We start from the raw sequence: 11752 nt of genomic DNA on the forward strand, positions 1-11752 counted from the left end.
CTGCCTTCAACAAGTCTTCCCCATGGCATTATGCCATCATTTTTTCTTTGCCCGTCCCAGCACCCCAAATATTGAGGTTTGACTGAAAAGAGTCTAAATTCTGGGGCAAATTTGAACCGTTTGTAGAGGATTTGTTAATTAGTGAGTCGAGATAAGAAGGTTCTTGCCCATCCTGTGGTGCTTATGTGCAGCACTCAGACAAAGAAGCACAGCAAGCTGCAGTTTGTGTCTGTGCAGCTGGATCTTTGACTGCTCCTTCTCTCCGTTTGCCAGACTTACACAGCAGCCTCATCTTCCTTGACTCCTCCCTGTCTCTGCCTTTTGTCTCCTCCCAAATATGGAGCCACGCCCAGGGATCTTTTTCCCATGGCTCCCAGGCTTGGCCCTCCCTGCCTGTGAGCAGCCTTGCTGTTGCAGCTGCTGTTGGCCCACTCACTTTGGCCTTCCAGGGCATTCCTGGTGTGCTCTCCTGCTGTTTCTGCCAGGTTCCTCTCCCCAGAATGAGCCCAGCTCTTCCTTTGAATATCTGTGAAGTGTGACCGCCTAGCACATCAGTCCCCCTTTACTCCCTGTGAACTCTGGCTCTGCCTTAGGGCACTGGTGATGCCTTGAGCTTTAGCTTTCGTATTTTTAGGTTCTGTGCTGCTTCGGGGTGTAGTTCTGAGCCTCGCATTAAGTGCCAGTAGGCTCTTTTTATAGAGGAAGCAGACAAACAAATCCTTTTCCTGCTGAGGACCGAGGGCAACTTTCAGGCCAACAGCATAAACAACAGCGGACTGAAGAGAGAAAACAAGAAGGATGAGACCCCACCAGCTGAAGCTGTAACTGGACAATTAAACCCCAATATGCAAATGGACCAAAACCTATAAAAACGTAAGATCTTGTGACCCGTCAGCCATTTTGTGGCCATTATTTGTCCAACTTTGTGGATAGCCCCGATCAGGCTCCTGTCCTGGCCAAGGTGGATTCTGGAGGCCTTTCAAGAAATACCTACTTTATTTTTTTATCTCTGTCCAATCTCTGTTTCACGTCAGCCTTCCCAGCCATCACTGGCAGTCCACTCAGGAGGCAGGAGTTTCCCTTGTCATGCTTGGGACTGTCTCTGGTCTCTTCTCTTTGCCCAAGCTTACACCGGGCCCTAAATCATCAGCCCATGGGCATTTGAGCACTGTCCCCAAGGTGTCTGCTTTTGTCCTATCCCCTTCCTGGGCTTGGCGTACCGGCTTCCTCCAGCCCATGGTGGCTCAGAGCCCTCTGCTCTCTGACCAGGCACACTGGTGCTCTTTGGAGCCACTCTGTCCCTTCGTGCCTCAGGCTCATTCTGCAGGTGCCGAATGTGGCACTTGTTGCCCTTCCCAGGAATTGGAATGACACTGAAAAGACGGCTCCCTGTGAACAAAGGGAACTTTATTTCAACAGTTAGGTCAACTCCAGTGTTTGCCTGCACACAGGAGAGAAATGGGGGCGGGGCAGAGCAGGGTTTTGGCACTGAGGCTGCCTTTGGATGAGCAGGCATTGCCCCAGCAGGAGATGGTCGCGGTGCACTGCAGCCTGCCCTGGATCCTGCCTGTCCTGCTGCTCAGGAAGCCCTTTCAGCTGTGTGGAACGCACGGATGTTGTAGTCAATCCAGTGATAGAAGTGCCGAGTGGAGGTGTAGATTCCAGGCCGCTTTGGTCTGGCGCAGCCTTCTCCCCAGCTGGTTAAGCCGACAACCCACCAGTACTCAGCGGTGTTGTCCTTGCACATGAGAGGACCACCACTGTCACCCTGCAATAGAGCAGAGAGGATTAAGGTGGCCTTGAGTGGCCCCTGCCAGCACTGGGGCTGTCTCCTCTTCTCTCACAGCCCCTGCCAGAACTGTATTCCAGGCAGAGGAAGGCTTTCCTCAGAGGCTGGAGCCTCCAGAGCCCTGGCTGTGAATGGCTTGGGGTCCTGGAGGGTAGGGCTCTCTCTGTCCTCTCTGCACAAGGCAGGAGTCCTGGATGTGCAGAGGATGGATGTTTGGCACCAGGATCTCTGCGCTGCCAAGACCACCAGCTGGGCTGTCTGGGCTTTCTGGCACAAGGGGGGCACTGGGCAAGTAGGAGTGGATGGGGAGGGTGTAGGAAGCCCCCCCAGCAGCTGGGGGCGGGGGGGGGGGGGGGGGGGGAGCTGGGGCTGGGAGGGTGACCGGGCGAACTGGCCGGGGCAAAGCAGACCCTGGGCGGTGTTTGGGCAGTGCTGCCAGGGCTGCTGGTGCTGCTGGGGGCTGAGAGGCTCGTGACACATTCATACCTGGCAGGTGTCGATGGTGCCCTGTGGGTAACCAGCGCACAAGTTGTAGGGGTGGACTTGCCCTGCATACCAGGCTGTGCTGTTGCAGAGCTGGGAATTGATGAGCTGGACCTTGGCCTCCTGCAGGCGACCACTTGAACCTTGAGCTGGGAGCAGAGAAAGCAATAAGCCCTCAGCATCCCCGTGTCAGTTCTCCTTGCCTGTCTGAGGGGAGGAATCCCTGTCCCTTGGGCACGGCTTTCCCTCTGCAGAGGCACTGGGGCATGGTGTCCCTGCTTCCTGCCTTTGGGGAGCAGGCCAGGCCCACCTCTGCACCGGGGTACGTCCTTCAGCCTGGCTTCGGTCTCTGCTGTGAGGAAGCCCAAACCCTCTCCCCAGTGCACTTAGCTGGCTCACGTTTCACTCCTGGAACTCACCTCTTGCAGTGGTGGAACCCCAGCCAGCGATCCAGCAGTTGTCGAGCTTTGAGACTTCTAGGGCGGGGTCAGCCAGACAGGCCAGCTGGATGTAGGCGCTGCACTGGACAGAACCGTCCAGTTGCAGCAGGGCAATGTCGTAGCTGAAGTCGGCACGCCTGTAGTAGGGGTGAACCACCACCTGCTTCACGTTGCGAACTACAGCCCCAGGGCCCGGCTGAGTGAACTCGGTAGCTCCAAGCACCACATACAGCATGCTGATGTCACTGGAAAGAAGACGGAGAGAGGGCTGAGAGGGAGCAGGGCCACGTACCACAGCAGCCCAGCGGCTGCCTCTCCTCTGCTTGGCAAGGCAGAGAGAGCGCAGTGCTCTGGCAGGTGCGAGTGCCCTCGCACACATTGGGCTGGGGGAATGTCGAGCTGGAGGCTGCTAGGAAGCCTTGGCACAAGCCCAGGCTTCTCCTGAGCACTGTGGCGGCTGGGCTGCCTGAGAGGAAAGGGGATGGGAGTAGCAGGTGGTGCTGCTGACAGGGCACCTGCTGGTGTAGCGAGGGTGTCCCCATTCCCTAGTCTGCCTTACTCCAACTTGTCGAAGCAGTGGGCCGCTGTGAGGACCCAATCGGCAGTGATGAGAGACCCTCCACACCAATGGCCCAGGCCTGGATGTTGGATGCTGACGATCCAGGGCCAGGATGCTTCCAGAGCGCCTACTCCACCCACAACGCGCGTCATGCCGTAGTCGTAAGCTTCGTTGCCGGTGGAATAAGTCGTGGAGCTGTAGTCGGGTTGCGGAGCGCGGAGGCCGCAGGAACCTCTGCAAGCAGAAAGTCATTTCCACGCTGCTGCGTGGCCTGCTGTGGCTCAGGCTGAAGCTCAGCCCTCTGCCCTCCCCACAAGGGTTTGCGGGCACAGCAGGCCAGGGAAGCCCACGGGATGTTTGTCTGTCCAAGGAACTGAGGCTTCCCCGTGGTGGGTGGGAGGCTGTGGGCCAGCCATGGGGGCCAGGCGGGTCCCCTCCAGGGAAGGCCTCAAGTGTTGCCATGGCTCCCTCCCAGGGCCTGGGGCCACTTACCCGCAGGGGTACGGTATGCCGTGGGCCAGCCCGGCCACGGTCAGCAGGACGAGGAGGCCGAGCCAATTCATGGCTGCCAGAGGCACGTGTCAGCTGCAAGCACTGAGGGCTCCGTGCAGCAGCACAGCCACAGCCGCAGTGCCCGGCAGCAGCCGCGCTGCCCGTGGTGCCCTCGGCCCCGGGGCTGATGTCACTGAGGGCTGGGTTCCGTGTTTGGGGCGCTGTGGGGGCCTGTGCAACCGGGGACCACTGGGGGAGGGGCAACACTGAATCCATCAGCCATGGAATGGTTTGGGGTGGAAGGGAGCTTGGAAATCACATAGCTCTGACTTCCTGCCATTGGTAGGGATGGATAGTTTGTACTGGAGAAGTTTGCTCTTCTGAGCCTGGCTCAGAAGCTGCCGTTGAACAATCTGAGGGAGGATGGGACACTGAAGTACTAAGTCTTCATCAACAGGACCTGACTGAGGCAGGAACAAGAGCTCTTGATCAAAAGTTGGCCTCTGCGTGAACCTGCCAACCAAATGTTATCGAGATCCGCTCCTCGGCAAAACGTGGATTTGCCTTTCCCTAATCAGAAACTGGACAAGGCCACATCTGGCCTTCTTTTGGGATGTAGGATCACAGACAACTTCCTTGGTTCCTCCTGGAGTCCTCCAAGGCCTTGGGAGCATCCCAAGAGGAGAAAAAAAACCAGATGCCCCTGCACTAGATGTTATGGTAGCTTGTTTATTCAACAGTATAAAGGTGGGCCTCTCTCACAGCCCAGTCAGAAACCTCCTTGCCTGTAGGGGAAGGCACCTGCGGGATTTCCCAGTTGGCTGGGAGCGGTTCTCCAGTCCTTCACTGTGACTGCCACTGGCTTCCCCCACTTGATGGGCAGACCTGCATGATGGTCAAGGATTAGGGTAACTTGTGATGTGTCTTTCTTCATCACTGTAGGCAGTCTTTTATAGTAATGATTAGGTGCATTGCTTAGCTTATCCTTTTCCCATTGGTTGCGGTTTTGAATTGCAGTAAATGACATTTATTCCTGAAGTTGGTGTCTGCGTCTTCTGTGCTGACCTTGCCTACATGAAAAACAGGCATCCACAGCTGCTCTGGGCAACACATGCCAGTATCCGTGCAGCCTCACAGTCAAGAATTTCTTCCCAATATCTCGTATGAAGCCACCCTCTGTCACTGTAAAGCCATTGCCCTTGTCCTTTGAGGACCTGCCCCTGTAAGAAGGGCTGCTCTCTGCTGCTTTCTTTAGGCCCCTCTTCTTGCAGGATGAGGCTGCGCAGTCTCTGAGGCCAGCAGCTGCTGAGGAATCCATTTGGGGCAGGGAGCTGGTTGTGCGGCTGCAGTGCCAGCTGCAGATTGAGCTCTGGCTGGTGGGAGTCTGGGACCAGAGACTGCCACCCTTTGCATGGCAGAGGGCACAGGGTGCTGTGGCACAGGCCAGGGATTTGAACGGACCCTGAGTGCTGCAGCAGGAGCCGGTGGCTCTTTATGGAATGTGACATCTGTGAGTCTGCTGGGGCAAAGAGCCCTGAGGTTGAATGGGTACGGATACCCGCTCTGACTGGCTGAGAGCGGTGTGGGGAGGGAATCAAACGGGTCACCCATCAGCTTGTTGCAGTCACCTGTGCCTCTGGAATGGTCACACAGGGGAGATCCCTCAGCATTTTGGCAGCCCAGATGGGACCGAAGGACAGTCCTGCTGGAGCCTCCGTCCTGTCACAGCAGGTACTGCTGAGTTCACCTGGGATCTTTAGAGCAAGAAGGAGCCATGGGAGGAGTGTTCTAATTCCATGCGCAGAGTCTGTGTAAATTATAAGCATGGAATTGAGCCTCTCTCTTGTGGCGGCATTTGCTGCAGATTTGGTGAAGTCAGGGGTAGCGGGTGAAGAAGGTGCGCGCAGCACGATCAGTGTAAGGTGGCCACGGAGGAGTTGTGGGGGCCCCCGTAAGTTGTGAGGTAGAGGGGCTCGAGTCTCTGCTTGAAGGCTTTTGCAGACAGGCACAGGGAGAACCTTGCGTCCCTCGTGCCGCAAAATGGGTGCTAGAGCACACACAGAAGGGGGTGGAAATCCCTTCTTGGCATGCAGAAGAGGGTTTCACATGCATCCAGGTGTCTGATGTGATGGGAAATATCCCTGTTTTAGGTGAGGACATGTCTGTGGCCAAAGTTGTAGAGAACTGGGAGAAACTCTTATGGGCAGCAGAATTTTGCACAACAAGGTCGTGCCAGGATGATTGGGCAGCTCTAAGCTTGTCTCCCCTCTGGGCAGGGTAATGATCAGCCCCAACCCTGAGTGACACTCTTGGACTCGGTGTCTTTAGTGAGCAGGCAGCCCCTGAAATTTGCTTCAGCAAAGATTTGAAGAATCTTATGCCAGGGTGGCGGGGCCAAGTACAGATGTGGCATGATTGTTCTCAGCACGGCCCATCTTGATTAACACAAAGGGAAGAATGCCACATGCCGTGAGACAGGACTCCGTTTGCCTGGAACCCAAGAAGAATGTCCAGAAGCGGACGGAGTGACACCTAGCCCAAGGCATTTTGAAGCCTTCCATTAATGCGGGCGTTCAGAGCTGCGACGGCTAGCTCGGTCCCGAACACGCATTAATGGGTACAACTCCGGTACCTTCTTGCTGTGTGAGCCCTGGCCCTCAGGCAGAAGTGTGGCTTCGGTGTGGAAGAAAGGCAGACTCTCACGTGGGTGACAAGATGGGTCTATTGCTGCCAGCTGGCCAGGTGAAAAATGACTTCTCTGGGCTCTCCTTGACCTTAAGTACCAGGGGTGTGGAAAGGGGCAGGGATTAGCCCAGGACCAATACCATGTGGGGTGGGAGTTACCAAGACAAAAAGACAGCACACAGGGCATCTGATACATAATACAGGGCGGGGAAGTCAGAGGCTCTGCCAATCACCCCAGCCCCCCACCGGAGTCTGGGCAGGGTTGCAGGGAGATGGGCAGGAGCCACAACTAGGGAAAAACCAAAGGGGTTAGAACACGGGCTAATCTGGAACAAACCATTCTGCATAAAATTGCACAGTAATAATTTTCGCACCGCAACATTCCATTATATTTAGAAAGTCAATGTTCGCTTGCCTTCACCTGGAACAGACAGCAACTGCCTTCAACAAGTCTTCCCCATGGCATTATGCCATCATTTTTTCTTTGCCCGTCCCAGCACCCCAAATATTGAGGTTTGACTGAAAAGAGTCTAAATTCTGGGGCAAATTTGAACCGTTTGTAGAGGATTTGTTAATTAGTGAGTCGAGATAAGAAGGTTCTTGCCCATCCTGTGGTGCTTATGTGCAGCACTCAGACAAAGAAGCACAGCAAGCTGCAGTTTGTGTCTGTGCAGCTGGATCTTTGACTGCTCCTTCTCTCCGTTTGCCAGACTTACACAGCAGCCTCATCTTCCTTGACTCCTCCCTGTCTCTGCCTTTTGTCTCCTCCCAAATATGGAGCCACGCCCAGGGATCTTTTTCCCATGGCTCCCAGGCTTGGCCCTCCCTGCCTGTGAGCAGCCTTGCTGTTGCAGCTGCTGTTGGCCCACTCACTTTGGCCTTCCAGGGCATTCCTGGTGTGCTCTCCTGCTGTTTCTGCCAGGTTCCTCTCCCCAGAATGAGCCCAGCTCTTCCTTTGAATATCTGTGAAGTGTGACCGCCTAGCACATCAGTCCCCCTTTACTCCCTGTGAACTCTGGCTCTGCCTTAGGGCACTGGTGATGCCTTGAGCTTTAGCTTTCGTATTTTTAGGTTCTGTGCTGCTTCGGGGTGTAGTTCTGAGCCTCGCATTAAGTGCCAGTAGGCTCTTTTTATAGAGGAAGCAGACAAACAAATCCTTTTCCTGCTGAGGACCGAGGGCAACTTTCAGGCCAACAGCATAAACAACAGCGGACTGAAGAGAGAAAACAAGAAGGATGAGACCCCACCAGCTGAAGCTGTAATTGGACAATTAAACCCCAATATGCAAATGGACCAAAACCTATAAAAACGTAAGATCTTGTGACCCGTCAGCCATTTTGTGGCCATTATTTGTCCAACTTTGTGGATAGCCCCGATCAGGCTCCTGTCCTGGCCAAGGTGGATTCTGGAGGCCTTTCAAGAAATACCTACTTTATTTTTTTATCTCTGTCCAATCTCTGTTTCACGTCAGCCTTCCCAGCCATCACTGGCAGTCCACTCAGGAGGCAGGAGTTTCCCTTGTCATGCTTGGGACTGTCTCTGGTCTCTTCTCTTTGCCCAAGCTTACACCGGGCCCTAAATCATCAGCCCATGGGCATTTGAGCACTGTCCCCAAGGTGTCTGCTTTTGTCCTATCCCCTTCCTGGGCTTGGCGTACCGGCTTCCTCCAGCCCATGGTGGCTCAGAGCCCTCTGCTCTCTGACCAGGCACACTGGTGCTCTTTGGAGCCACTCTGTCCCTTCGTGCCTCAGGCTCATTCTGCAGGTGCCGAATGTGGCACTTGTTGCCCTTCCCAGGAATTGGAATGACACTGAAAAGACGGCTCCCTGTGAACAAAGGGAACTTTATTTCAACAGTTAGGTCAACTCCAGTGTTTGCCTGCACACAGGAGAGAAATGGGGGCGGGGCAGAGCAGGGTTTTGGCACTGAGGCTGCCTTTGGATCAGCAGGCATTGCCCCAGCAGGAGATGGTCGCGGTGCACTGCAGCCTGCCCTGGATCCTGCCTGTCCTGCTGCTCAGGAAGCCCTTTCAGCTGTGTGGAACGCACGGATGTTGTAGTCAATCCAGTGATAGAAGTGCCGAGTGGAGGTGTAGATTCCAGGCCGCTTTGGTCTGGCGCAGCCTTCTCCCCAGCTGGTTAAGCCGACAACCCACCAGTACTCAGCGGTGTTGTCCTTGCACATGAGAGGACCACCACTGTCACCCTGCAATAGAGCAGAGAGGATTAAGGTGGCCTTGAGTGGCCCCTGCCAGCACTGGGGCTGTCTCCTCTTCTCTCACAGCCCCTGCCAGAACTGTATTCCAGGCAGAGGAAGGCTTTCCTCAGAGGCTGGAGCCTCCAGAGCCCTGGCTGTGAATGGCTTGGGGTCCTGGAGGGTAGGGCTCTCTCTGTCCTCTCTGCACAAGGCAGGAGTCCTGGATGTGCAGAGGATGGATGTTTGGCACCAGGATCTCTGCGCTGCCAAGACCACCAGCTGGGCTGTCTGGGCTTTCTGGCACAAGGGGGGCACTGGGCAAGTAGGAGTGGATGGGGAGGGTGTAGGAAGCCCCCCCAGCAGCTGGGGGCGGGGGGGGGGGGGGGGGGGGGGGAGCTGGGGCTGGGAGGGTGACCGGGCGAACTGGCCGGGGCAAAGCAGACCCTGGGCGGTGTTTGGGCAGTGCTGCCAGGGCTGCTGGTGCTGCTGGGGGCTGAGAGGCTCGTGACACATTCATACCTGGCAGGTGTCGATGGTGCCCTGTGGGTAACCAGCGCACAAGTTGTAGGGGTGGACTTGCCCTGCATACCAGGCTGTGCTGTTGCAGAGCTGGGAATTGATGAGCTGGACCTTGGCCTCCTGCAGGCGACCACTTGAACCTTGAGCTGGGAGCAGAGAAAGCAATAAGCCCTCAGCATCCCCGTGTCAGTTCTCCTTGCCTGTCTGAGGGGAGGAATCCCTGTCCCTTGGGCACGGCTTTCCCTCTGCAGAGGCACTGGGGCATGGTGTCCCTGCTTCCTGCCTTTGGGGAGCAGGCCAGGCCCACCTCTGCACCGGGGTGCGTCCTTCAGCCTGGCTTCGGTCTCTGCTGTGAGGAAGCCCAAACCCTCTCCCCAGTGCACTTAGCTGGCTCAGGTTTCACTCCTGGAACTCACCTCTTGCAGTGGTGGAACCCCAGCCAGCGATCCAGCAGTTGTCGAGCTTTGAGACTTCTAGGGCGGGGTCAGCCAGACAGGCCAGCTGGATGTAGGCGTTGCACTGGACAGAACCGTCCAGTTGCAGCAGGGCAATGTCGTAGCTGAAGTCGGCACGCCTGTAGTAGGGGTGAACCACCACCTGCTTCACGTTGCGAACTACAGCCCCAGGGCCCGGCTGAGTGAACTCGGTAGCTCCAAGCACCACATACAGCATGCTGATGTCACTGGAAAGAAGACGGAGAGAGGGCTGAGAGGGAGCAGGGCCACGTACCACAGCAGCCCAGCGGCTGCCTCTCCTCTGCTTGGCAAGGCAGAGAGAGCGCAGTGCTCTGGCAGGTGCGAGTGCCCTCGCACACATTGGGCTGGGGGAATGTCGAGCTGGAGGCTGCTAGGAAGCCTTGGCACAAGCCCAGGCTTCTCCTGAGCACTGTGGCGGCTGGGCTGCCTGAGAGGAAAGGGGATGGGAGTAGCAGGTGGTGCTGCTGACAGGGCACCTGCTGGTGTAGCGAGGGTGTCCCCATTCCCTAGTCTGCCTTACTCTAACTTGTCGAAGCAGTGGGCCGCTGTGAGGACCCAATCGGCAGTGATGAGAGACCCTCCACACCAATGGCCCAGGCCTGGATGTTGGATGCTGACGATCCAGGGCCAGGATGCTTCCAGAGCGCCTACTCCACCCACAACGCGCGTCATGCCGTAGTCGTAAGCTTCGTTGCCGGTGGAATAAGTCGTGGAGCTGTAGTCGGGTTGCGGAGCGCGGAGGCCGCAGGAACCTCTGCAAGCAGAAAGTCATTTCCACGCTGCTGCGTGGCCTGCTGTGGCTCAGGCTGAAGCTCAGCCCTCTGCCCTCCCCACAAGGGTTTGCGGGCACAGCAGGCCAGGGAAGCCCACGGGATGTTTGTCTGTCCAAGGAACTGAGGCTTCCCCGTGGTGGGTGGGAGGCTGTGGGCCAGCCATGGGGGCCAGGCGGGTCCCCTCCAGGGAAGGCCCCAAGTGTTGCCATGGCTCCCTCCCAGGGCCTGGGGCCACTTACCCGCAGGGGTACGGTATGCCGTGGGCCAGCCCGGCCACGGTCAGCAGGACGAGGAGGCCGAGCCAATTCATGGCTGCCAGAGGCACGTGTCAGCTGCAAGCACTGAGGGCTCCGTGCAGCAGCACAGCCACAGCCGCAGTGCCCGGCAGCAGCCGCGCTGCCCGTGGTGCCCTCGGCCCCGGGGCTGATGTCACTGAGGGCTGGGTTCCGTGTTTGGGGCGCTGTGGGGGCCTGTGCAACCGGGGCCCACTGGGGGAGGGGCAACACTGAATCCATCAGCCATGGAATGGTTTGGGGTGGAAGGGAGCTTGGAAATCACATAGCTCTGACTTCCTGCCATTGGTAGGGATGGATAGTTTGTACTGGAGAAGTTTGCTCTTCTGAGCCTGGCTCAGAAGCTGCCGTTGAACAATCTGAGGGAGGATGGGACACTGAAGTACTAAGTCTTCATCAACAGGACCTGACTGAGGCAGGAACAAGAGCTCTTGATCAAAAGTTGGCCTCTGCGTGAACCTGCCAACCAAATGTTATCGAGATCCGCTCCTCGGCAAAACGTGGATTTGCCTTTCCCTAATCAGAAACTGGACAAGGCCACATCTGGCCTTCTTTTGGGATGTAGGATCACAGACAACTTCCTTGGTTCCTCCTGGAGTCCTCCAAGGCCTTGGGAGCATCCCAAGAGGAGAAAAAAAACCAGATGCCCCTGCACTAGATGTTATGGTAGCTTGTTTATTCAACAGTATAAAGGTGGGCCTCTCTCACAGCCCAGTCAGAAACCTCCTTGCCTGTAGGGGAAGGCACCTGCGGGATTTCCCAGTTGGCTGGGAGCGGTTCTCCAGTCCTTCACTGTGACTGCCACTGGCTTCCCCCACTTGATGGGCAGACCTGCATGATGGTCAAGGATTAGGGTAACTTGTGATGTGTCTTTCTTCATCACTGTAGGCAGTCTTTTATAGTAATGATTAGGTGCATTGCTTAGCTTATCCTTTTCCCATTGGTTGCGGTTTTGAATTGCAGTAAATGACATTTATTCCTGAAGTTGGTGTCTGCGTCTTCTGTGCTGACCTTGCCTACATGAAAAACAGGCATCCACAGCTGCTC

The 11752-nt window shown here is 56.4% G+C and overlaps 1 protein-coding gene across 1 annotated transcript; it reads right to left on the bottom strand.

Annotated features, from left to right (window-relative positions):
• Positions 1–1579: 1579 nt before the first annotated feature.
• LOC136286226 (acrosin-like) lies at positions 1580–10311 on the bottom strand. Its single transcript, XM_066177583.1, has 6 exons — positions 10160–10311; positions 9580–9636; positions 3272–3505; positions 2692–2957; positions 2276–2421; positions 1580–1768 (listed from the first exon to the last, which is right to left on the bottom strand). Exons 1-6 carry the CDS (start codon positions 10309–10311, stop codon positions 1580–1582), a joined length of 1044 nt encoding a protein of 347 aa, XP_066033680.1.
• Between the last annotated feature and the right edge of the window lie 1441 nt (positions 10312–11752).

Source organism: Chamaea fasciata, unplaced genomic scaffold (assembly GCF_029207755.1).
Source record: "Chamaea fasciata isolate MVZ Bird 193981 ecotype frontalis unplaced genomic scaffold, bChaFas1.0.hap1 SCAF_3, whole genome shotgun sequence".
In the NCBI taxonomy this organism is placed as follows: Eukaryota; Metazoa; Chordata; class Aves; order Passeriformes; family Sylviidae; genus Chamaea; species Chamaea fasciata.